The sequence below is a fragment of the Microtus ochrogaster genome, linkage group LG5 (genome assembly GCF_000317375.1).
Source record: "Microtus ochrogaster isolate Prairie Vole_2 linkage group LG5, MicOch1.0, whole genome shotgun sequence".
NCBI classification, from domain to species: Eukaryota; Metazoa; Chordata; class Mammalia; order Rodentia; family Cricetidae; genus Microtus; species Microtus ochrogaster.
Window position 1 is genome coordinate 51,185,852 of NC_022031.1, and position 25,991 is coordinate 51,211,842.

General features: G+C 42.0%; 1 protein-coding gene across 1 annotated transcript in view; it reads right to left on the reverse strand.

Annotated features, from left to right (window-relative positions):
• The window catches only part of Svep1 (sushi, von Willebrand factor type A, EGF and pentraxin domain containing 1), a 157,199-nt gene that overhangs the window by 87,275 nt on the left and 43,933 nt on the right, over positions 1 to 25,991 (reverse strand). The window contains exons 4-8 of the mRNA XM_005362216.3: positions 14,544 to 14,702; positions 13,414 to 13,593; positions 7,111 to 7,290; positions 4,360 to 4,554; positions 2,223 to 2,341 (exon numbers count right to left, since the gene is read on the reverse strand). Of these exons, the coding sequence (XP_005362273.1) occupies positions 2,223 to 2,341; positions 4,360 to 4,554; positions 7,111 to 7,290; positions 13,414 to 13,593; positions 14,544 to 14,702 (833 nt within the window). The remainder of the gene's footprint in view (positions 1 to 2,222; positions 2,342 to 4,359; positions 4,555 to 7,110; positions 7,291 to 13,413; positions 13,594 to 14,543; positions 14,703 to 25,991) is intronic.

Consider the following 25,991-nt stretch of genomic DNA (forward strand, 5'->3'; position numbering starts at 1 on the left):
AACACAGAAAACAGTCCAAAGAATCAATGAAACAAAAAGTTGGTTCTTGGAGAAAATCAACAAGATCGACAAACCCCTATCCAAACTAATTAAACAACAGTATTCCTTCCTTCTTTTACCCGCGTTGAGTTTGTGTCTTGTTGTGCACTGTTACTGTAAGTTCTGGAATTGCCTTGCCTCTGTCTCTCTTTGCTATTCTATATTGCTGCAGAAAAGCCCCCTCACCTGCTCCCTTACATCTGTTCTAAAATATCCTACTGGTTCTGAAGATATTAACATGACGGTGTAGATTAATCTCGCTAGAGTGAATGATCACTGATCTCAGATCGAACGGAACACTGTCCAGTAATCCTGTTGTATTTCTCTGATGGGCGCTCTCTTCCTCTCTCTCCTCAAACTTGCAGAATCTCTTCCTCTCCGGCAGACCTCGCCAACTGTGCTTTGAGTCTGACCATTTTCTGACCACAAGCTTTTCCTTGTATACCCAACTTCTCCTTCCAAAACTGGACCCTTCTATTTCCTGTCTCTTACACACATTTGAGCTAATCTCCACTGTGGTAGCCCCAGTAACAGTCCCTGGGAGATATCCATGTCCCCTCCAGAACTTGTAAATGTTACTTTACATGGCAAAGGCATCTAGAAGATATGACTGAATTAAGAATCATACAATGAGAAGATTATCCTGACTCACCACACGGGCTAAATGTAGTCACCTTACTTCAGTGTCGCCAGACAGAATGACGGTGATGTTGAGGCCGAATGTCCACAGGGCCATCTTACTGCTGAGAGCCTCCTTTAGTGGCAGGAGGCTCTTCTTTGACGCAATGTCTGAATTGCTGAAGAGGGGGCATTGAGCTAACAAGCCACAGATTCCTAGGCAGGATTTCTGGTCCTCCGTGCCTCTGGGCAGCACAGGATCCTTTGAACCAGGACAGGCACTGCTTTTGTGCAATATCCTGCTTCCTTGGATCCACTCTTCGTGACATACAGAGCTTTCCTAAAAGGACCACACATACCTGGATGTGGCTATCCCAGGAAATTCTGCATGTTCTTCCAGCTAGCTTTTGTTGTAGGAGATGAACTATCCGACAAGGTGACAATGTGACTGGGTTGGGAGTCAAGAGTCAGGTACTGGAAGTGATTTGTACTCAACTGCACGCATTGATTTATAAGAACATGAGAAGTTATTGAGAAAAACCAAGGTAACACTGAAGCCATCCTGGCTCTCTTGGCAGCAGGGAATGAAAGACAATGATGTATTGATACAGCCTTTGAGACCCTGCTGAAAAGCAAACAGGGGAAATGAAGAGATGCTTCCTGTTGATGCTGGCTGGGCTGACTTTTCTCAGAGACTAACCGATGCATAGTTTCTCCATCTGTAGACACACAGGTGCTACCTTTACCTGCAGTGTCTCATCAGACCCTAAAATGCACCCCTTTCTGCTTGGTATTGGTGAGGATGGCGCATAACTGTACCTTTATTAGAAAGTAGTCACATAGTACCCAAGGACATCTCCTTACGTTTAGTCCCAGAGGTCGGAATTTTAAAAGCTGCTTTGAATGTAAATGTATTCAATTATATTATCAGGACAATTATTATTGTCTTGCTTCCTGCCCCCAATATATCCTGCCTGGAAGGTTTACATATATTTACACGCAGCTGTGAAAGCAAAATACTGTTTAACATTATCTGCCTACTTCTGGACACAGCCCAGCTGTAACAGGAGACGGCATTCCTGATTCCTAAATGAAGCTCTTCTCTAGCAGCTGATGGTTGGTCACTGGTAGCCAGTGAGAGTACATATAAGGTTAAAATACCAAGGAAGGTTGGATTTAGGAGCACTCAGTAAGAAACGCTGGCAGCCCACCCTTCAGCTTGGTCAATATGCCATCCATTCTTGAAAAGATATGTCCATGACTAGGAATCCAGGTGGATTCGACAGCTTTCTTTTCTTAGATTTTTTTAGAACTACCCATGGAGCGAAGAATCATCAATGATGGGTCTTAATGGAAAGAACAATATGTCAAACTCAGGGAATGAAAAATTTCTGTCCGATTTTTATCTGATATTTTTATTTAAAAACAACACTGGCGGTTCTCTCAGATGAGGCACTAGAAATTAGCGTGAACTAGAGAGACAGTACTGTACGTCACTAGGGTACACTAATTTTCCGCGCTTAGAGTCCATTCAGAAGGGATGCAGATGTTTAAGCCAACCTTACCTTTTCACCAGAATTGTCTTTAGCTGTTGGGATTTGCCAGGTGATGTTGGCAGAGTCTTGCTGTTCCCCAGTTTTAGCCTCGATGTCTTTTGGACAGCTGATCTGTGGAGCTTCCACATCTGATCCCCCCCCCCCCAAAAAAAAACACAAATCAATTAAACACCACACCATGACATGTACTTCTAAATTATTTTTAAAAGGTGGTCAAACAGGTTTTATTAATACTTTATAATTTCTAATATGCTGATTACCAATTATTAGGACGGCACAACTATTTTGCACAGTTTATTTTAAGTGGCTTAGGAGCCCCCTGAACTGGGCCCGCCTACATTCGCAGTCCACTGTTGGGAACTCATGCTTCACATGGGGTTGCTGTGAGCCCGTGGAACTCTGTAGTCTGCCCTGTACTTGGTCTTTTGCCTTCGTTCTTCTCTTTGTCTTTGCCTGCCTCAATGCCCAACCGTATCCTCCCCTGCACCCTGGCCAAGAGCAGCTGCAGGTCCTTTCATCCTAAGTGCAAAAGCTGCCCCTGGCTCTTCCCAACCACCCGGCATGCTCACTCCCTGAGCCCTCATAGCCTCTGTTCTTCCCAAACAGAAAACTCAGCAAAGCCACGGCGAAACAGAAGTTCCTCGCCTGTTTACTTGAAGGAAAAGAGTATTTCTCTCCATGCTGTTTTATTCAGTGCCTGGCATACAGTAGGAACTTGGTCAATGTTTTGTCTTTTGAACGAAACAGAGAAATAAATGGAAGAAAAAGAAAGCAGACAGGGGCAGAAAGTACACTCAAAAATGGGGCCATCGATCAGAATTAATTAGCAGCCCCAGAAGGTACTATCAAACAACAAATTAAAGCTAATGATACTTTTGACAATGGAAAAGCTTACACACTGCAAGAGCTGAATTAAGCCTGCTAGCATTGAAGTCAACTTCTTGTTATGGGTTAGAATACATCTTTTATTTCTACACGATGGTGAATGAGGTCTGCTCAATTTCCCAGACGGATAGATCTGAATTGCCTATACCGTGTCTCTTTTCACTGCCTCTCTGGAATTTTATTCAATTTCTGTTTCCCCTATGAAGATGCACAGCTGTATACTGATAATCTGAAAAAAGAACGACATTGCAGTTTTCATTTCTAGTTAAGTAATAGTTTGATTGGATTTGAAATTTGTTTTTTATTTACTTTCCCCTCATCTCCTGAGGCACGGTTGCTTTTCTCTCTGTAATGTGAATCAGACTCAGCTCTCTGGTACAGTTTCTCTTTCTGCCTCACAGACTCTGCAACCTAGGCTTTATCCGCAGAGGAAGTTTGTCAGTCCCAATGCTCAGGGGCTTTGTGGGCTAAAGACCCATATCTTTCAGGGAGGCTTTTCTATAGGAGGAAGGATAGAAAGGAAACTCATCCCTTTCCCGTCCAGTTTCTGGTTCTCTTTATGATGTAAGCATTGTGCTCCTTGATCTCATTCACAATTCTAAACTTTGGGTTGATCAGTTGAGGTAGTCAAGTTTCTTATTTAGTACTTGTTTATTCCCAAGGGATTTTCAGTTTGATACTTCAAATTAGTGATATTTCAATAATATCCACTCTAGTAGTTATTTTTATACTTTCCCCTCATCTTCTGGAGCAGGACACACACACACATACACACACACACACACACACACACACACACACTTTTATTTTGGAGGACTCAATATCTACACTATTTTTTACTTCTCAGGACTCTTTCTTGTTTTTAACACTTTGTTTTTCACCCTGGGTTGCTCTTGCTGTAGGGTAAACAATAATGTAGCAAGATGCAGGCTTCAAAGTGCTTGTGGCCCATTCCTTTGAGCCAGCACTGTCCAGCAGGCATCAGAGGTTCTTCATACATCACCATCTCCCAAAGGGAACTCTCGGCTGATTCTGGCCCTAGCATCATCTTCATTTTTCCTGTTTCTTTCGTTATTCTCTCCAAGCTGGATTTGCATAAATTCATTCTTTGGAACCAGAAGCCATTCTAGTTCTTACATGTTTTTTACCTGCCATTTTACCATGGACTTGCGGTGAAATTCACAGAGGGGCAGCCCTATCTGACACTCATAAGCCATTATGTAGGAATCTGGTTTTTCTCCTGCCCCATGCAGGCACCTACCTTTGCACACAGCGGTCTGAACCTTGGCACTCCACTTCCCAGATGTGGCACAGCTCACCTCTCTGGCCCCAGACAAAATGTATCCCGGGCGGCAGCTCAGCTGGCAGATTAACCCAGGCTTGGCAGGCTGCTTGCCGCAGCTAGGTGGAGATATGAGGACGCCCTTGGGCTTCTGGAAGGCAGTGCAGTGGCGTTCTGTTGCAGAGAAATGACAGCACATCATTGGCATGCCCACAAAATAGAAACAACAGTCGTTTTACCTCACCCCCAAGTGTAACTGTGCTACCTTAGATTGACATGCCCCACACATAAGTGATTGCGTGTGACACCGTGTGTACAATGTATTAAAAAAAGAGTGGAACTATCTCTGTGGTTATTTCTTCTTTAATTTGTTTGTGTTTTGTTGTCTTTATGAGACAGGGCCTCACGTAGTCTGGGCTGGCCTCAAATTTGCCAGGCAGTTAAGAATGGCCTTGAACTTCTCACCTTCCTGTTTCTATCTCCTTAGCATTGGGATTGAAAGCATGAACTGCAGCTCCTGGTTTTAGGTGGGACCAAACCCCAGGTTTCCTACAGGGTAGGCAAGCATTCTACTAACTGAGCTATATCCCCAGACCATCTTTTGTTATCTCGCCATCATATCAAAACTTTGAAAGTCTCTGTATATGTATTGCTCTTATGGGTTGATGAATAAAGTTGTTTTGGCCAATGGCTTAGCAGAGTAAAGCCAGGCAGGAAATCCGAACAGAGATAAATAAAGTAGACTGAATCAAAGAGACACCATGCAGCTGCTAAAGGAGACAGATGCTCCAGAATCTTACTAGTAGGCCACAGCCTTGTGGTGATACACAGATGAATAGAAATGGGTTAATTTAAGATGGAAGAATTAGTTAATAAGGAGCCTGAGCTAATAGACCAGAGAGTTTTGTAATTAATATAGTTTCTGTGTGATTATTCAGGTCTGGTTGGCCAGGAAAAAAATGAGGACTTGCTGCTTACAAAATGGCACCAGTGTGGGGCAAATCCATCCACATAAAAACTGAGAGAGCTTGGGAAGGAATTCTAGGCACAAAAGAACAGAGTTCACCTTTTTTTTTGTTTTTTTGTTTTTTTTTTAGATAGGCTCTGTTTGCTGGCAGTGAGCAGAGGTGCTGCTTCTTTAAGAGAAGGCTTCCTGACTCAGCATAAGCAGCAAAAACTGTGAGGCTTTCTTAAAAACAGCTTCCTGGTTTGTGCTGGCAGAATGAACTCTGGCTCTTTTGGAAGGTCCTGCATTTAAATGGGGTTTGTGAGCAAAGTGCTACTAGTTGCTTAATGGTGATATAAAACCACTGTGTCCCTGGAGCTAGGGCGGTGAGCATGGCTCACAGAGGTGGTGAATGTATCTCCTCCATGTTGGACTGGGCAGAACAAACAGGCAGGACTGTGGACTTGGTCCTAGCCATGCCTGCTTAGCATTAAAAAAAAAGGCACTCCTGGTCAGAAAATGATTACAGATATGCAATAAAGACAGATATAGACAATAAAAAACTTCTGAACAAGACACAGTGTGTTTAAAAATGTACATAGGCTTGGCAGAGAGAAAAAATAATAAATAGTTTTGGAAAACAAAGTCTTTAAAGAGACAGTAAAAGTAATATAAAAGAGTATAGACAGTCATTGATTAAAGGAATAAAAAAATAAGCCACATAAAGATGGAATATACACAAGAGAGTCTTGATTATGTATATATGTGTTTTCTTTAAATGTTTTGACTGCAGAGAGACATTTGATTCTGAAGGCTGCTAAGTTAAATCAACATAAAGGTATTTTGACTTCAAAATTTGAGTCTAAGGATATGTTACTTGGAAAAGAGGTTCTGCTTTTGTTTCCACAGAAGATGAGAACCTGTGGATTTCTTCCTGGCTAATGTGGTTTGATGGAACAAGACCCCCTGAAAGGTATCTGTGAACCCTAAGAATACTTTACCCAACAAACATCAGGAAGCAGTTTGGGGAAAATTATACCCAAATTCCCAAAATGATTGTTTATAAATATTTAAAGGGGGATATGATAGAGAAATGAATACTTTACATTGGTATGGACTTTGATTTATTGATACCAATTTAAGGACAATTTTCTAATATGTATATTTCTACTCTTGTTTGAGGTATTGTGTTTGTGCAGCTCACTTAAAAATGTAATGTATAATTTAAAATTACAAATTAATAGATAGTAATTTATAATATCAAACTTGTAGTTGTGTTAGTTAGGTTTCCTAGATATGCAGAGATATATTTCAGTTAATCTTCAATACGTCAAAGACCTACAGAATATGGCATTTAAAATGTTTTAAGAACATAGACTTTTCTCGACAGTGAGACATGCCTACTTCTGGTAGCACCAATTACTTCAGAGAGGTTGATGGGCATTGAAGAAACTTGTTATGGAATTTGCCTTCAGTGTGACAAAGCTAGTTATTTGGGCAAGAAACTGCTGTTGCCTGGACTGTTTGATGGTATGCTTTATGGACTAGACATGCAGGACACACAGAAAAGTGACTGCTGAACTTTTCAAAAGATGGGATGATCCTTCAGGATTCCTGCTAGAAGGATTGGAGTGATTTAACAATGTATTTGACAATGCATCTACAGCTCCACAGATATGCATATGCACATGTTCATATGTTTCAGGAGAATGTGGTCTGTTCCAGTTCCTTGCAGAATCCTGAACAAATGAACTGCTCAGACCTCACACCTTCTGGTCACTTACCCACACACCGCGGTTCTGCACCATCCCACTGGGCATTTCCTTGACAGGTAAGCTTAGCACTTCCTTCTAACTTGTATCCTTCATTACAGGTGACCAAACACAGGGTGTTGTAGGACATTTCCACAGTGGAGCAGCTGATGTGGCCATGTTTGGGCTGGCGGAGATGGGGGCATGTCCTCACTAAAGAAAATGTCAACAATTACATTTTACTAAATACAGAGAAAAGCAGAAACTGTTACTTTAATAATGGCTTTGTATAATAACATGACTATTACCCGTTCTCAAGGATGAGGAGATAAAATAACCTCTTTTTTTTTAAAAAAAAAATGAAGTCCTTACAAATCTACATTTTATTTGCACCATTACAAATGTAGTTTGTAGCCCATGGGTGAGGAATTTAACTGTGTCAGGAGTCTATCTCTGATTAGATGAAGACAGCTATGTAACAACAAAGATTGTTTCTGTGCCAGAGCCTGTGAATTATACACAGACTCAATTTGGATTTTATGGCTGTGAAGAGATGCCACAACCATGGCAACTCTTATAAAGAAAAGCATTGGGGCTGGTTTACAGGCTCAGAGATTTAGAACATTATCATCATGGCAGGAAGCACGGTAGCATGCAGGCAGGCATGGTGTTATAGCTGAGCATTCTGCATCTGGATTGGCAGGCAGCAGGAAGAGAGTGACGCTGGGCCTGGCTTGATCATTTGAAACCTCAAGGCCCTCCTCTAGTGACATACTTTCTCCAACAAGGCCATACCTTCTCCAACAAGAGCACACCTCTTAATAGTGCCAGTCCCTCCGAGCCTATGAGGGCCATTTTCATTGAAAACCACACCCACTCAGTAGCCACTCTTCCCAGCATGACACAGCATCATAATGGGCCCATCATAGTTGCCCAACTTCACTGCCATTAATGAGAGCCAAGGAGATACAGCTAAATTTGGGTGAGACTTTCCAACCAATGGAGTGTTTTCTTTTTGTCTTCTCTTTGTTCTCTTCTTTCTTCTCAAATAAAGGCATGAGAGAGACTACGCCAGCCAGCTGTTGCGTATTTACTAGCACTACAGGAAAAGTACCATGCATTAGAGGATGGTGTGGAAACATGAAGGAATCCTAGTCTCTGGTGATGGTGGGGTTCTTCCACCAGCTTGGGATTATCTATACTATCTTCCTTTAGACCACAGGAAAGCCTGAAACCTCGAGGCATTGGTAATTAGAATTTTGATACTGGGAGCTATACACAAGTCAAATTCTTTCTATGCGGTACCAATTTGTTCGTTCCCTTTATCAATTCTCCAGGGAAATATACTGAGTAAGAAACAAACAAAAATACCCTACAAAAGAGCAAAGTTCAGGGTCTAGAGACAGTACTGTGCACAACACAGAAGGCCAGAAGGTTATACAGCAATCGCTAAGGAATCTTCTGTGCAAGGCTTGGAAAGCAAGAATATTGTGTGCACTTTTATGTATGAGCAAGTTTTTTTTAATAGAAGAAATGTGTACTTGTTTATTTTGAAAACTTTAAAAGAACAGGAAGGAAAGCTCATGCAAAATATTCAAGTGTGCATTCTACTGGAGTTACTGGCAGACTTTATTCTGTGGGAACACATTCAAATTACATCAGTTGGCAGAGCATAAGTATTAAGTGAATTAAATATAAATTTCAGATTTATTACTCCATAGGGAAAATTCGAGAACTGAATGAGAGGAGAAACACAAAACCGTGTCCTTTGCTATCCCTGGGACAAGTTGGCCTGAAGTCAACTATTAATTAAATATTTATCCAAATGTCTGCCTGCCCTGGGGGACTGTTATTGAAGGAGTCCATCATGTACCGGGTCATGTCAACTGTCTTAGAAGGTAAGGGCAATAAATTCTTCTGACTGAGATACATAAATGGAAAATCACATCAGGCAATTGCTTTTCATTTCTTAAGCACTCTATATTCTTCTTTCAAGAATAAGTATTTATCACTGGTTTTCATAGGTACACATTTAATTACTAGATTCAACTTACAATTTTTTTTGTTCCTCAATTTATATTTGTTTCAAAGAAACTCATATATAGTTGATGAAGAAAACAGCAACTTACTCTAATTCGATCATGTCACACTGTATACATGTATTGAATTATTCTACACCATAATGTACACAATACTATGGATAGATTATATAGCAACTAATCATTTAGAAAACATGACTAAAATTGAAAAATAAACACAGGAACCCAGTCTTGTAAAAGTGAACAATCTACGACACAGACAATGACAGACCTACAAATTTGCTGTGGGTTTCATCTTGAACATGAATTGGATTTTTTTTCAGATATATGCTTCTTGTCAATGTCCAAATTTTGATTCTGTCTATTACCGGAAATAATAGAGAAAAATCTGATGTAAAATGCAGGCATCTTGCTGTTGAAATGGTTTCTCAGGAGAAACACTAGTATTTCCGGAGTTCATTTACTGTGCTGCCGGGTTTTAGCTAGTTTTTACTGAGGCATCACCTAAGATTCCCTTAGTGGTTTAGAACGACATATAATTCAATGAAAATTAGAAATGACTCTAAGTGCTTTATGAAGGGGAACAAGCGTTCCACTAAGAGAAGCAAGAATGAAGCCTTGTCAATCATCATTCAACATTACATAATATTGACAGTGTAGCAAAAAACATGTAAAAGACAATTTCTGCTAATCGCTCTTTCCTGACTCAATTTTACATTTTTATAAAAACAATGATAGAGTTAAAAATTATCCTCTGTTCTTTAAGCTCTATCTGTAAGCTACTTCTATAGCTTACACCACCCCCAGAAACAGAAGCCAGCCTTGCCCAGGAGAAGCATTTCAGAGCCCCAGATATAAAATTGTTTATGAGCTGCTACTAAAGCCACACTCATGCCCATAAAGCTGTTTACTGCTGCTGGCTCTAAGGTGTGCTCCAATTTTACAGATAATAAATAAGAAAAAACACATTTTAGAGTTGATGACATATAGTATATGTTTTGTTGTGTTGGATCTCAAGTAAATCCATAAGGCGTTGATAATATGGTAAAGAAAGAATCCAATCTTCATTCAGGGAAACTCTAAACTTATAGGTGAGGTAGGTAGTGACTTTGGTGGTGAAGCTGCAGGAATTTTAGGACAATCCATGGTTGTGGAAGATTATTTTACTGGGCAATGGCGTGTTACGTCTGTTTATATACCGGAATCTTACTTTAACCGTATAAAGTTGTGTTACATTTGTTGATGCTGCATTTATTTAATCAAGTAAAGATATGTAAAGATGTAAAGATTGAGTCGTGACAAAGTCGCTGATACTCTAACTTATCTTCCGGGTTTCCTATTTTCAGTTTCCTTCCAAAATTGTGTAGGGTTGGATCTCCAACACGAGGTTCTAACCAAATAACACGCATGCATCCCTGAGTGAACCTGACACCACATACGGGCTGGAATGAGGAAAGACTGCAGTGAACACCTTAGGGCCACACCTACCAGATTGAAGAGGTTGACGAGACACAAACGCTTATGCAGACGGATATCAAAGGCATCATACAAGGCTTACAAAGGAACAGTTCTCCAAGAGGCACCATGGACTTCTACAGCTGTTAGTGTAGGGCAGAAGGTTTGGGTTTAGATTATAGAAGACAGGGAGTCAAGGTTAGGACCTTTCTCTGAAGGGACTGTGGGCTGTCCACTCTGCTTTTCCCCTTTGAGAAGTCGTGTGGAGAAAGTTAAAATATCTGCTTTCTTCACTGTCCACTATTTGGAGAAAAAAAAATAGACATTTCACAGAGACCTGGGAACTGCCAGTAACTGGTGGCCTCAAGGAAAATATTTCAGATGTGGTCAGAATAATTATTTTAGTGAGGATTTGTGGGCTTTACTGCTTGACGGAAAATGGTCTTCCTTTGCCTTCACACATCAACAGTGGCTTGAGACTGGAAATCAGCATTCTGAGTCCTTTCACTCAGAGCCCTACATCTCCAGACATTTTGAATGCCCACTAAAGAGCCTCGGGCTGGTCGGAGCCTCTTGGAGGTAATGATATTTGTAATTAGGAAGCCAATGCTGTTTTGTGTTTTTCTGGGGCATTCAAAAATGTCACTAAGATTATTTCCAGACATCGATCTGTTTTTAATACTCTTTTCTGGCATTCACTAACTGATTTTGAACTAGATTCGAAGGTTTTGGTTGTGCACATTTGTTTCTGAGATCTCATCTTGGGAGTATGTCCTTTGATCTTCTGCTGCCACCATTCCTCAGCCCCATCCACTCTCTGACTTCCTAACAAGAGAGGGACACTTGTAGCATCTGCTCTTCTGTCAGTTTACGCGTTGTCAGAATTCTGCTATCTCTGAAATTATCCTCTACTACGTTCTCAGGTTTTATTTTTCAGTTTATTAATCTGGCTGTTGAGTATGCTTTATTGTACAGATAGTTTTGACCCCCCCCCTCACTCTAAGGATTCTCGTTACTCTTTGATGTCTCCTCAATTCTTTGGGATCCTAGTCTTACTTTATTTGATGCAATTGCCTTTGAGGCTCAACTCTTTAATTTCTCATGCTTCCCTGTCAGCCATTTTGGTTCAATCTGCTGGCCATAGTTTTTCCTCGACTTTTGGCAGGCTACACGATAAAGATCTGATTGGAATAATTTCCTATTTATTACTGGGTTCGGTTTTAGTAGCTAATAAACACAGACAATGGATGTCTGTAGAACTTTCAAATGCTCTTGGAATGCAAGTTGGTGAGCGCCCCATACGGTTATAGATGCACAGAGGTTCTCAGGAGACAGCACCCTTTACCCAGTGATCTGGGTGAAACTGTGGCACCTTGGAGAAGTCAAGTCCTCAGTAAAGGACATTGATGATTGATGTGGGAGTGTCATATATCATATATCATGATTTTATTGGTTAAGCAATAAAGAAACTGCTTGGCCCTGATAGGTTAAAACATAGGTGGGAAGAGTAAACAGAACAGAATACTGGGAGGAAGAGGAAGTGAGCTCAGAGACGCTATGCTTCCCCTCTCTGGGCCAGACGCCACGAAGCAAGCTACCAGGTCAGACATGCTGAATCTTTCCCGGTAAGACTGATGCTACACAGATTACTAGAGATGGGTTGATCGGGATATGAGAATTAGCCTGTAAGGGCTAGAGTTAATGGGTCAAGCAGTGTTTAAATGAATACAGTTTGTGTGTTGTTATTTCGGGGCATAAGCAAGCCAGGCAGCCGGGGTGCTGGGGATGCAGCACCGCTGCTCCTATTACAACAGATGATGGACAGAGTAAGGCTTCCAGTTTCAGTCATGAATAAATCAGCCCACCAAGATGTCCAAATAAGTCTGAACTTCAGAAAAATCAATTTATTAAATTTTACCTATACTTATATCCCAAATCTAGTTCTCTTACAGAGTAGCATTGGGGGCCAGGCAGTTGGAGGGAGTCCTCAAGTCCTTGACTTGCTTTTACCTTTCCTTGGGAAGCCTCCGCCTTCCTGCCTTGTGAAGCTTTTGGAGGCTGGGGCTATGTAGTTGTAAGAACTAGGAACTCAGGTAACAGACGGTCAAATTTGAGGGGAGGATTTGAGACACCATTCTGTCCTTGCCGTGGAAGCCACGACTCCCATGGCTGTTCCCACTCTTTCTTACTGGCTTGACTTGGCTCCTTGGAATCTCTCCACTTCCTAGAGCTGGAGACATTTGTGTTGAGGTGCTTCCACTGCAAAATTCTGGTGTGATGCAAGCCCTGTCTTGTGGGGGGAATCCAGCCTTCACTCTGACTATCCCAAGTCTTGGCATCTTTCCTAATGTTCTTCTTACCTCATCTTGACTATGGAAGTTTGAGTAACCTGTCCATTTACCGCTAGACCAGCAGTTTCCAATCCGTGGGCCATGGCCCTTTTGAGGATCGAATGAACCTTTCACAGGAGGCACCCATCAGACATCCTGCACATCAGATGTTTACATTACTATTCATAATGGTAGCAAAATTACAGTTATGAAGTAGCGATGAAAATAATTTTATGGTAGGGGCCGCCACAACATGAGGAACTGTATTAAGAATTGCGGCATCAGGTGGGTTGGGAACCACTGCTCTAGACAGACATCTTCTTTGCCTGTTCATTAAAAGACTATGAATGGTGTAGTTGGCAATGATGGGGTCAGTCAAACTTAGCGGTTCTCAGCCTTCCTCAGTTTTCCCTTTCTTAGGAGTAGGAGCAAATAACTGGCCCATTAGACTCCGGACTGCGAAAGTTGGACAGGACAACCAGGAAACGACATGAACTGGCCAGACTGCATACCTCTACAGAAGCTCTCTGTCCCGGACCACAAACCATTGGGTTGACACAAATGGATGCTGCTTCCCACGAGGTCAAAGCCAGGACGACATCGGACCCCACAGGCTGCATTGAAGTGGTTTTTGCAAGTGTTTTGTATAAAAAAACCATTTTCAGGAGGCTTCAGGGCAGGGCAGTGGACAACTAACAGAGAAAAAACAAACAAAAAGCAAAGTTGGATTTTTGTCTATGTAACTGAATTGCTTCAGTTTATTTAGCAAAGCATGCCATCTGTCCAATGATCTGCCTGTCTGTCTCCATATATACATCTTTATTTCTAGATACTAATTTCCCACAGTCTTCCCGTTTGGCCCATCCAATTTTTAAGTATGTTTGGAACAAGAACCCCTACATAGTAAGTATTACTACCAATTAAAATGTAACATAGGCTGGACACTGTCTTTTAAGCTTCAAAGGGTTTTATTTTTATACTGGTACAGATGAATGTAAGATTTCATAGACTCTCTCTCCAGCTCTGGTGCTGGACCCCAGGACTTCATGTGTCTAGGCACATGCTCTACCACCAAGCTATATTCCCCAGTCCCTAGTTCTTGACTTTCTTAGATCATTAGATATTTTCCATATTAATAAAGGTAGAATAAAATAATGAAGAGATAAAGAGCCAGGTGTGGTGGCACATACTTTTAATCCCAGCACTCAGGAAAATGTCACAGCTTCTGCCATGCACTATATACTATGTAAATATTTCTACTTTTGACATGATGGAAAAATATTTATGAAAAAAAAACTTTTTAAAAATGAATTTGAGTACTACCAGGTCCAAGACAAGCTGATTTGCCATTCAAATTCATTGCTGATGTTGGAGTATTGCTCATTTCTAGGTACTAATTCATGGTTTCTGCAGTTACACTGCTCCTATGAACTCAGATCTATTCTCTAGGTCAGGAAGCCTGTGTGTTTAGTGCTAATAAATGCTATGTAATAGGAGCAAATGGCACCCCTGTCCCTGCAGTGTGACCAAAGACGGGGATGTGAAAGACCACCCTAAATGTATTGAGTGATGACACCACTCTGTACTACAAGAGCTCAAGGTCAGCTTTCTATGTCCTGTTTGCTCACAGTAGGTGGCTTACCATGACAGGTCTGACCGGATGTCCGGTACCCCTCTCGGCACACACAGTCTTCAGGAGATGTGCTTCCGGGACGAGAGGTGTGGTTTTCATCAGGACACGGGATGCAGGTGCTGATTCCTCCTGGAGAAGCTTCAGGTTTATACGTCCCTGATGGGCAAGCTGTGGGCAGAAAAGTGGCCATAGAAGTCTGTTCATGTACTATGTCCATAGAAACTTAGAAAAATATTGAATATAATGGGGTGGAGATAATCATTCTACATAGAAATAATTATTATATATTTCAAGCAGAAAAGAAGCTTTTAAAAAAGATTTTTTTTTGTATTTTTATCTGTGTCTTTTGCCTGCAGGTTTGTATGTGTATCACATGTATGTAGTACCAACAGAGGCCAGAAGAGGGCATTAGATCCCCTGGAACTGAAGTTATAGATAGCTTTTGCTTGTTGTGTGGGTGCTGGGACTCAAACCCACATCCTTTGGAAGAGCAGCTAGTGCTCTTAACCACTGAGCCGTTTGTCCCTAAAGGCTGACATATTTCATTTGTTATGTGTAAGGTACGAAACCTCTCTAGCCAACACTAGTGTCTGTCATAAAATATGACATTATGACATGTCTGGGTTGATTTTTGGGAAAACTCCCACAGATTAAGCAAATCATAGCAAATAGGAAATACATATTTCATCTCCCCATTCTGTGCAGTCACCCACCTCTACCCTAAGATCCCTGGGTTCCCTCAGTGCAGATCTGCAAGATCATCCCCATCATTTCCGTTGGAAACCCTTGACAAGGGATGAGGAGAAACCTAAGGGCCAGAGGGAAAACTTAACTGATGGGAAACGATTTTGTGAAGAAGAAGGAATGAAAAAAAAAACAAAAAACCCTGCTTCTGCCAGGCTCGCAGGGAGCAAAGACTAAAGGCAGAATCTAACTGACCTTGCTTCGATCGCCCCTCTACACTGACAGTTGTGGCTTTGAATTCATAGCTTCAGCCCTTTGGGGCTGCCCATCTGTAAAACAGCTCAAAAAAATAAGACATTTACTAGCGAAAGGGACTTGGCGGTGTTCAGCTAAGTAATCAAACGAAGCACAGCCATGAGGTGGGAATGAGTATTGAGAAAAGCCACAACCAAGGAGCATGAATTTCCATGCCAAAGGCATGAAGCAATCGCATCAAAAGTAAGATTCATAGTAAAAGGCAGCTATTAGGAAAATAACCATGGTTCTATAATTCTTCATTACATTAAAAAAATAGACTATCAAACTCCCATGGCATATACTAGATATTCTAGCTCTGAATTCATTTAAAACTTTCAAAATGAGGGAGACATTTAAAATACTAATAAATCTCTGCCTATGGAAAACAGTTTGGCATAAGGGAAGGAACTATTACTTCAAAGCATTTTTTTTAGTGACCAGTAAGTGCTCTTGAATTACACATTATAACAGACATATCTTCACCGGAACACTGAGGATCAGGAACCTCTTCTCTCTCTCACTATCTCTCTCTGTCTCTCTCCTTCGAATAAAGGGGTCAAATATTCAGTAATTTTTAAAAAATATTTTCTTTTCAAAATTTATTTTATTATTTTTATATGTAGGTGTTTTGCTTGCATGCATGCCTGGTGCTCCAAGACTCCAGCAGAGGGCACTGAATACCCCGGAACTGGAGTGACAGACAGCTGTGAGCTAACATTTTGGTTCTGGGAGTGAATCCTGTCCTCTGGAAGAGCAGCCAGTACTTTTCATGACCCAGTGAGCCATCTCTCCACCCACCGTTCAGTAAATTTACAATCAGCTCCCAGCTCATCATTTCCCAACCATGCATGCGTGTGTGTGTGTGTCGGGGGGGTATTCTCATCTCATCAACCATGCATGTATGTGTGTGTATTCACATCTCATCAACCATGCGTGTGTGTGTGTGTGTGTGTGGTCTCATCAACCATGCGTGTGTGTGTGTGTGTGGTCTCATCAACCATGCGTGTGTGTGGGGGGGTATTCTCATTCATCAACCATGCGTGTGTATGTGTGTGTGTGTGTGTGGGTATTCCCATCTCATCAGCCATGCGTGTGGGTGTGGGGGGGTATTCTCATTCATCAACCATGCATGTGTGTGTGTTTGTGTGTGCTCATCAACCATGTGTATGTGTGTGTATGTGTGTGGGGGGATATTCTCATCTCATATGTATGTTGTAATAAACAGATATTCCAACACTTGGTAAATACCCCCCTCCTTTCCTCCCCTTTCTTGTCCTCCATTTAGCTTGTCTTCGTGTGTTCCCCTTCCGCTAAGCGGATTCCAGCACCCTCCGAGACTCTCACTTGCTCTTCAAAGTTTCCCCAACTCTGTGGACAGTTAAGGCCCCTTCTCTTCTGAGTCCCACAGCACACCCCTACCCCTGTGCTCTGGTGCCAGGGTGTGTGATAGCTTAGTTGTCTTTTTCTCCAAGCAGGCAACACACTCCGGGAAGTTCCCAGATTTTTCCAATTCACTGGACTCCACAGCTGTCTGTCCTACTGCTTCGATCAGCAGCCATGCAATCAGAAGAGGGCAAGAGAAAACAGCGGCTCCCAGAGGGTGGAGGCTGGGCCTAGACAGAGGCCATACTAACATCATGAAGAGCATCGCTTGGATGAAACGAAGATGTTAGATTTGGAAGCGAGACTATTGACTCACAGTCTTGGCTCTTCCACTCACAAGCTACAGGGTGCTGGAATAGGATTTTTCCTTTTTGCTATTTCTGTAACCTTAGGAAGTTACAGCTAATAATGTCTAAGTTCTTCCCAAAGGTAAATGTGAAGATTCCATAAAAAGAATATGGAAAAGCCATCTGAAGAAGTCTTCACAGAGTGTAGTCATTTCTGGATGCAAATTTGATATTTTATATCAAAAAGCAATATAACTAGAGAAGAAACTAGCCCTGCACGAGTGTTTGCCAGGCCCCCTTGAATACAAGGGTTTACAATATTGGAGCATAGTGCTTGGGCTAAAAATATCTAAAAACACATTTGGAAACACGTTGTGAAATTCACAGTGGTGATGGGAACCAGGCTCCGGGAGAACTATTGGAAGGCATTACACAATACTTGGGGGTGATGGGTAATCAACTTCTTGGACTTTCAAGGGAGAAACACATCCCCATCCCAAACTAAGCAGAGGCTGAAAAGATGAAATAAATCTGTGGTTTGAACAAGCTTCTCAAGGCTTGCTAGAGGTGCATGGTCTTGCTTTGTTTTGTTTTCTGTTTAAAACAAGGCGTTCCTGGAAGTAAACCAAATATTATTTCTTAACTCCTTTCCTTGTTGTTGTTAAAAGTAAGCACTTTCTCTTTTCAAAAACATGTTGGTGTTAGTAGCTACAATTACTGGAAGTGTGAGTCTTGAGGTTGTCATGGTCAAACACCAGCTCTTTCCTCAGCTGGGGTGAAATCGTTTGACTGAAGCAGAGTCAAACATCAACTATTTTAGAATCTGTAAAAAGAGAGGCCTCTATGCTCTCTAGTCTGTCTGGCCCATTAACTATCAACATACACTATCCAGGGTGTGTTACGTGTCTGTGTAACACACAACATACAGGGACTGACGCTCTATCTAATTCCGCTTTACACATGTTCTAAGATTAACTTTTAAAACTACAATGGATATTGGAAGCCTCCACCCTTGCATAACTCATCTCTAAAGGCTAGTGGGTAATTTTCAGGAGCGCAGTATCTGAGAGATTGCATGAGATGCGTCTGGGGGTGCAGGATGCCCATTCTGGTAGAGCAGAGTGGCAACCCGTGGAGCCATGCCATGCAGAAGCCTTCACTTCTGTTCTACCTATGTAGGTCGACATTAAAACATCACACTTCTTTTCAACCTTATGCATTTGGTCTGAATGCAGAATCTGTTCCTGCAGGCAGTTGTGCTTAGATTTGGAGCACGAGACTTGGCGACTGTAGGAAAGAACCTCCTTCTCCAGTGTCGAGCCGATGCGTTCACAAGAACAAGAACAAGTACACAGAGGAACTTTATTTCCATCCGTCATGATTTTGTCAGTGAATGAAGCGACCCCGAAGCCTCACACATCAGTGCTTGTGAGGAATGCGTGTATCCTGCCACTCCCCCGGGGGCTGATTAGCTCATTTGGCTAGAGTACAGACTATTTAAGCGAAATCGTGGATTTGAACCCTGTGGGATGCCTTACCAGCAAATGGTGCCTTAACTGCAGGCTGCACTGCTTGTGATAGGAAGCACCGGTTCAGTCTTACCAGGAGGGTGATGGATTACCAGAACTGTCAACAAAACGAAAACTCGAGCCCTCACAGGATGCCTTGGTAAATTAAAAATTGCACAGACAGAAAGACAGTCAGGCAGGTAGGCAGACAGACAACAACACCACACACACACACACCTTTCCAACTTAAAAATATTGTTTTTTTTTAACTCAAGAGGCATTAAAGTTAAACTATTATATAGCCCCATTACAAGGTTACAGATAAGTGGCTTCTTGTACTCCTTTTTTAAAATGGGTATTAACAGATTTTTGTTATTACTTGATATTATTATTATTATTATTATTATTATTATTATTATTATTATTATTACTATATACCCCTGGCTGGCCTGCAACTAAGTACATATCCCAGGCTGGACCAAAACTCAGAGATCCACCTGCCTCTCCCTCCCAAATGTTGGGATTAGAGGATTCACCACCATATCTGGCAATAATTTTGTTAAGTGTGTGTGTGTGTGCGTGCGTGCGTGTGTGTGTGTGCGTGTGTATACATGCACATATGAGCCCGAGACAACTTCGGGCATCATCCTGAGTAATCTCATCAACTTCATTTGGAGATTAATTCCATCATTCTCCACTGGCATGGAGCTCACCGGTGAAGCTAGACCATCTGTCCAGTGAGCCCCAGGGATCCCTCTGTCTCTTTTCCCCCAGTTCTGGGGTTTTAAGTATGTACCAACATGCCTGGCATTTCTCATGGGTTCTGGGGATTGAATTCAGGACTTAATGTTGGCAAGGCAAGCACCTTACCAACTGAGCTCTCTCCCTAGGTATCAAAGTTATCAATAGTCCCCAATAGTTCATTGTTGTGACTGTGAAATAGGAGGCAGAGGCAGAACATGTGGATGAACCTGGGCCAGGGCTGTCGAACAAAGCATCCCTGTCGTAAGTAAGTGAGGTGCAAGAGGAGGGAAAAGTCCAAAGATTATTCACAGATCTCTTTGTGTGCCCTGGGACACGTAACTGTCCACACTCACACATGTGAACTTGTGCATGGGTGAACATAGTGTCCATGCATTCATGCACACAGATGTGTGTGGCTCTTAAATCTTGGTCATGACACCTATTCTGACTTGTTTCTGGTAACTCCGGCCTCATTTCATAGCAAGCTTTCTTAAGGCGAGTCCTGTGCAACAATCTTATCTGCCAGAGCACCTAAACTAATCAACAGTCGAAGAAGTCAACGAACAGATTTAAATGACTTTCTTCTGTGGTTTCCATACAACCTCTTTTGGAATGATTGGACCTGCCTGTGTGGTCTGGGTTGTCATTATTGAAGTAAGTCATCATGCATTGTTTCCCCTTTAGACTTCCATTTTAAAACATCGGACATGTCTTCTAACTGACATTTGTGTAAATTAAATTGCAAGTACTTTACTTTGGCAACCGCAATTCTTTCAACACGCGAGATTTCTCTCTCTCTCATTATCTTTCTCCCTTGTCACTCATTAAGAGAGGGTGTGGAAGGAAAAAGAATTCCCAAAATTCTGATGGTTTTGACGTTTCTGATCCTACATTATGTAACTAATTAGAAAGCCATTTCCCCCCCCCCCCCCCAATCACTCCTGTATGGGTAAGCAAAGCTGTAAACTTAAATTCGGAGTATTTAAAAGGGGATGAAAAGGAGGTTATGGGGGACAGAGTAAAGAATTCCATCCTATGCAGGACGTCATCATACACAAACTAACTGGGGGGGGGGGCGCTGCAGTAGATGACAACCTGCCGGGAACTCTTAAAGGCATTGGGGCCAGGAAGAGCACAGCCAGCCCCAAGTATCAGCAGATGGGACCACACGAAAATAATGTTTCTGCACAGACAAAACCAAGTAGAACACCCAGAAGAGCACCCAGACAACTTCAGGAACAGAGAAACCTTACCAGCCACATCTCAGAGCACTAACACCCAGAACATACAAAGATATGCAGGAATTCAACACTGAGGGAAGGAAACTACCTCATGGCTAAGGAAATGAACAGAAAAATGTTGAGGGAAGAAGCAGGAATGGCCAATGGCTATTCTTGAGAATGCTCAGCATCCCTAGTCAGGAGGGAAATGCAGACAAAAACTACTTAGAGACGCCACCTTCCCCTTCTCTGAATGGCTTCCATCAAGAAACCTGACCACAAATGTTAGAGAGAATGTGGGGGGAGAGGAATGCTTATTCACCACTGGCGGCAGAGCAAATTAATACACCATTAGGGAAATGAGTTCGGAAGTTCCGTATGACATATACCCAAGGAAATCCGCATCCTGCTACAGAGATATCAGCACATATGCAATCATTACTGCTCTAACTACTATAGCAAGGAGTAGAAGCAACCTAGGTGTCCACCAGCAAATGAATGGATAGTGGAAGAATGGCATTTGTGCAAAACAGAATAGTATTCATCTGTACAGAAAGGTGAAATTTGTAGGAAAATGGTTAGATTTGGAAAGCCTATTGAGTAAGGTGGGAGAAAAACACCCTATATTTTATCTCATATGCACATCACAGCTGCAATGGATGTGTAAACAGCTGTAAATGAGGATATGATGTTTAGAGAGGAACCCTAAAGAGGGTGACACAATGTGATGAGGAAGGAACAAAACCTGTGATGGACACAAAAGGCAGGAAAGAGACAATCCACCTCCTTTACTTTCTGAACTTAACCTCGATCACAGTTTCTCTTTTGTAGGTAAGAGAATATAAATGTAATCGGTAAAGAATGTCTAAGACCTGAAATGATGCCCAACAGCTGCAGAGTGGCCATCCTAATGGCATACAAGTTCTCTGAGATGTGCAGAGCTCGGGATTGGGCACGTGTCTGAGTGGTTTCCTGAAGTCAGCTGTGTGATGCTTGCGCGTTAATTTGAGAAAAGTGATTTTGTTTTTAAAAATTATTTAAAAATTAAAATAAATTAAGAGATGACAACGAAGGAGGACATAGCCCAGAACTCAAAAGCTGGAGCGTGCTCAGGTGATTTTTGTGAGTCCACAAGCCAGCGTGATGTCAAAGGTGAAGTTAGATCATACCCAGACAGAAGACGTAACCCCTGCATTCCCCAAACAGAAAGACAAACAAAACAGCCAAATAAAAGTGCTCTTTCTAGTCAAAAGACCCAAGCAAACTTGGTGTTCATAAATTTGGAGTTTCAACAAAACAAAAGTGTCAAATTTTTAACCAAGTGATGTACAGATACAGGGCAGTGCCTGTGAAAATTAGAGCAGCCTTCTTTGTACATGAAGATAAGATTGTTTAAAGTTTATATGGAAAGGTGAAGAAGCTAGAATAGCTGTAATGATTTTGATAGAGAATGAACACAGTCAATGTCAAGACTTAGTATACTATAGGGGCTGACACTGTGTCCGATGGAACAGAGGGCATCTCAGAAACAAACAGCAACACATCCAACAAGCGCAAAATGAGTTCAATGAGGGAAGCATCACCTTTCCAGGAAACAGTGTGGAGAAACTCGGTCCACACAGGTAAAGCCGCTGACCAGACGTAAGTCTCACACCTTAAGAATAAAATGTGGCATGGATGTCCATATCAATGAAAGGCTAAAATGCGTTTAGAAGGGAACATAAGATAAGATCCTTGGAAGACAGGAAGGCAAAAGAATAAAACACAGATGGCAATGATAGTGAATGACTCCTCCAAGTTCAACAGCATCCCCCACTTAAAAGAATGACCCAAGAGCCACATCTCTCACCCCAAACAAAACATTTTAAGACAGATCAGGCATATTTATGTAAGACACGAGACTCTGAAACTGCCAGAGGAACACACAGAGAACACTCTTAAAGAAACAAACATAAGCAAGGACTTCTTCCTCAAAAGGATGCCAGAAGCAGCAAATCTCACAGAACTGACAAACGCATAGAATTCAAAGCGTCTTCACGGCAAAGGAAAAATCAATAGAATGAAGCCAACAGAATTGGGAAGAAATCAATGACAAATGTGCAAAGGACAGGGACTTAACCTCAAGGATCTATAAGGAACCCCCAAAATTAAACACCCAAAATATCACCCAATTGATAAATGGGTTAATTAGTTGAATAAAAAGAAGAAATACAAATGGACCATAAATAATTGGAAAATTGTCCAATATCCTTAGCAACCAGGAAGCTGCTAATTAAACCCACAGAGCATCCACAGAAGAGGCGTCATCAAGACAACCCCCACAAACGCTGACAAGGAGTGGGGAAGAGGAGCTCTTATGCACTGTGGGCATTTGATCGGTAGGGAGGGTCCTCAAAGAGCTAAAAACAGAACTGCCGCATGACCTAGCTGTGCCATGGAGGATGCTGTGTCAGCAGACTACAGAGACACTGAGGGTCCATGCTGATCACTGCTCTCTTCCCAACAGCCAAGGTATGGAGTCAGATAAACAGATAAAGAAAATTTGAGAACTATACATCGTGGAGTCCTAGTTAGTTATAAAGAAGGTAGATATTATGATCGTCACAGGGAAATGAATAAAACTGGAGATAATTGTGTTCATTGAAATAAAACAGACCCCAGAAGACTAGATTTAAACTTAGTCTCTCTCTCTCTCTCTCTCTCTCTCTCTCTCTCTCTCTCTCTCTCTCTCTCTGTGAAACATGAGCGCACACAGGTGATTATGAAAGATGAATAAGCAAAGAGGAAATGAAGGAGGGTGAAGGAACATATGTGACAAGGGGCAGAAGCAGGGATGTGGGAGGACGGCAGGGGGTGGATGACATACAATAAAAATGAGACAACCATGTTCTCAGACAATAGAGAGAACGAGAAATAAATGCTAGAGAATGAGGGATGCCGTTTGTGGATTACACAGCTGGCGCAGACCTAGCATGCACAAACACAAAGAATTCTCACGTTCTGAAAATGAACCAACTAGAACAAGGATAAAGCGTCAGCAGAGACGGTTCCCCACAGAAGGCATCCGTCACAAACACGCATGTAAAAGGATATCCAGTTTCACTGGAGACATCCAAAGGAAAATTAGATGCTGCAGCATCCCTATCAGAATGAAGAACATCAGTAAGAAGGCGTGCGGAAAACACACAGAGACACGGAAGCACAAGTCCCTCTTTCTCTCCTTCCCCGCTCTCCCTCCTCTCTTCTGCTCTTCCTCATTATTTTATTTTAAAGTCAGGCTTCCTATGTAGCCCAGGCTGGCCTCAGACATGGAATCTTCCTGTGTCAGTCTCCCGAGTGCTAGAAATAAGGTAGATATATCCTATCCAGCCTCACGCGTGTGTTTCTGGTGGGAGTGTAAAACTGTGTTGGATATTTTGTTTGTTTTTTAAACTAAGCACATGGGTACTATGCTTCCATACCATCTTACTACTGGACATTTAGCTCATAAATACATTTATGCCCAAATGTTTACGACAGCCTTAGCCATAACACAAACGCTCACCATTCACCCCACCTCCCCATTTTCTTATCCCCCACCCTTTCCAGCCTTCCACTCCCACCCATATTTAGCATTAATTGTCAACTTTGACACAGTCTACAGTCATCTGAGAAGAAGGCCTTGTTTGGGAGTTTTCCCCCAATCAGATTGGCCTGAGGGCATGCCTGTTGGGGACTGTCTTGATTATTAATTGGTGCAGGAAGGCCCAGCCCAGTGTGCGTTACACCATCCCTAGGTAGGTAGTCCTGGGCTGAGTGAGAAAGCCAGCCACACATGTGCCAGAGAACAGGCTGGAGAGGAAGCCAGCAAGTAGCATTTCCCCAAGGTTTCTGTCCTGACTTCCATCAAACGACTGGACTGTGACCTGGAAGTGTAATCCAAACAAACCCTTTGCTCCCCAGGTCACTTCTCCTCAGGGTGCTTGATGACAGCAGTAAGACAAAACTAAAACACACCCAAACTGAAAATAGCCCAGATGCTCTCCAGCTGCCAGGTGGTTAAACTGGGGTGTATTTCTACTACTAAATAGTCCCTACCCACACCAAGGAACAAACTATCTAACGTGCAAGAGGGAGAGCCTAGGGAACCAGGCTGGATGAACAGTGCCAGTCTCACAATGCTGCATGACTCCATTTATAGACCATTTTTGAAATGATATTATGTAATTAGACAACAGATGGGTGGTTTCCAGAGGTGGAGGTGCTAGGAGTTGGAGGAAGTGGTTAGGGCTGTATCAGACAAACTGAGTGATCCTTGTGGCAGCAAAAATGGTCGCATCAATATCACATCTGTGGTGGTTTGAATGAACATGGCCCCACAGGCTCATATGGTTGAATACTTGGTCACCAGTTGATGGAACTGTTTGGGAAGGCTAGACAAGAGTAGCCTTGTTGGCGGAGCTGTGTCACTGGGGGCGGGCTCTAAGATCACAAAAGACTTCACCATTACTATTTAGCCCTCTCTGCTTTATAGACATCTCCAGACATGGACTAGCATCTGAAGAAAGGCACTGGGAGACTAGAAAGGGCAGATTGCAGATTAATACTCACGCTCCCATCCGTCTAAGACAGCTCCTCAGGAAGGGCACACAAAGCCCTTTCAGATTCTTCTTAGGAAGTGCATAGATTTCTTACTACTACTCATGGAAACTTTCCGTTTTTAAGCTTAATGTTCATTCCTAAGACAATTATTGATTTCAAAGTATTTCTCTGACTTCCTTACAAACCTATGCTGCTGATGTTACTGGTTTCCCATTGATTCCTCTGGATTTCCCAAGGGAGAAACAGCATAACATGCAAATGATAAGACAATTCTTTTCATATTAGGTATAAAATAATAAAATATGTTATTTTGTGATATTTTCATAAAATAATAAAACATGCTATTTTGTGACATTTTCTCCTTTTGCCATAAATATCCACATGTAGCGTGCATTTTTCTCAAAAATTGTTCTATGTTTATCTTCATATAGCATCCCCTGTATTTTTTTTGGCAAGATCTGTAAATCTCATCCTAACAAAAGACTCCCATCTGTTAGCCTCATGCTACATACGGTAATCATGGTTTGCTTTGTGCATTTGCTAGATGTTATACTATGCAAATGGTAAATGGTAAACACGTGCAAAATACCCTGGAATGTTAATGCCTTTTGCTGACTGCTATATGAATTGAAACTTCATCACAGGCCTTTAAGGCAGGCAAACAAGCGGTACGCGGGTGCGTGTGTGTGTGTGTGTGTGTGTGTGTGTGTGTGTGCATGCGTACACATACACATACAGAGAGAGAGAGAGAGA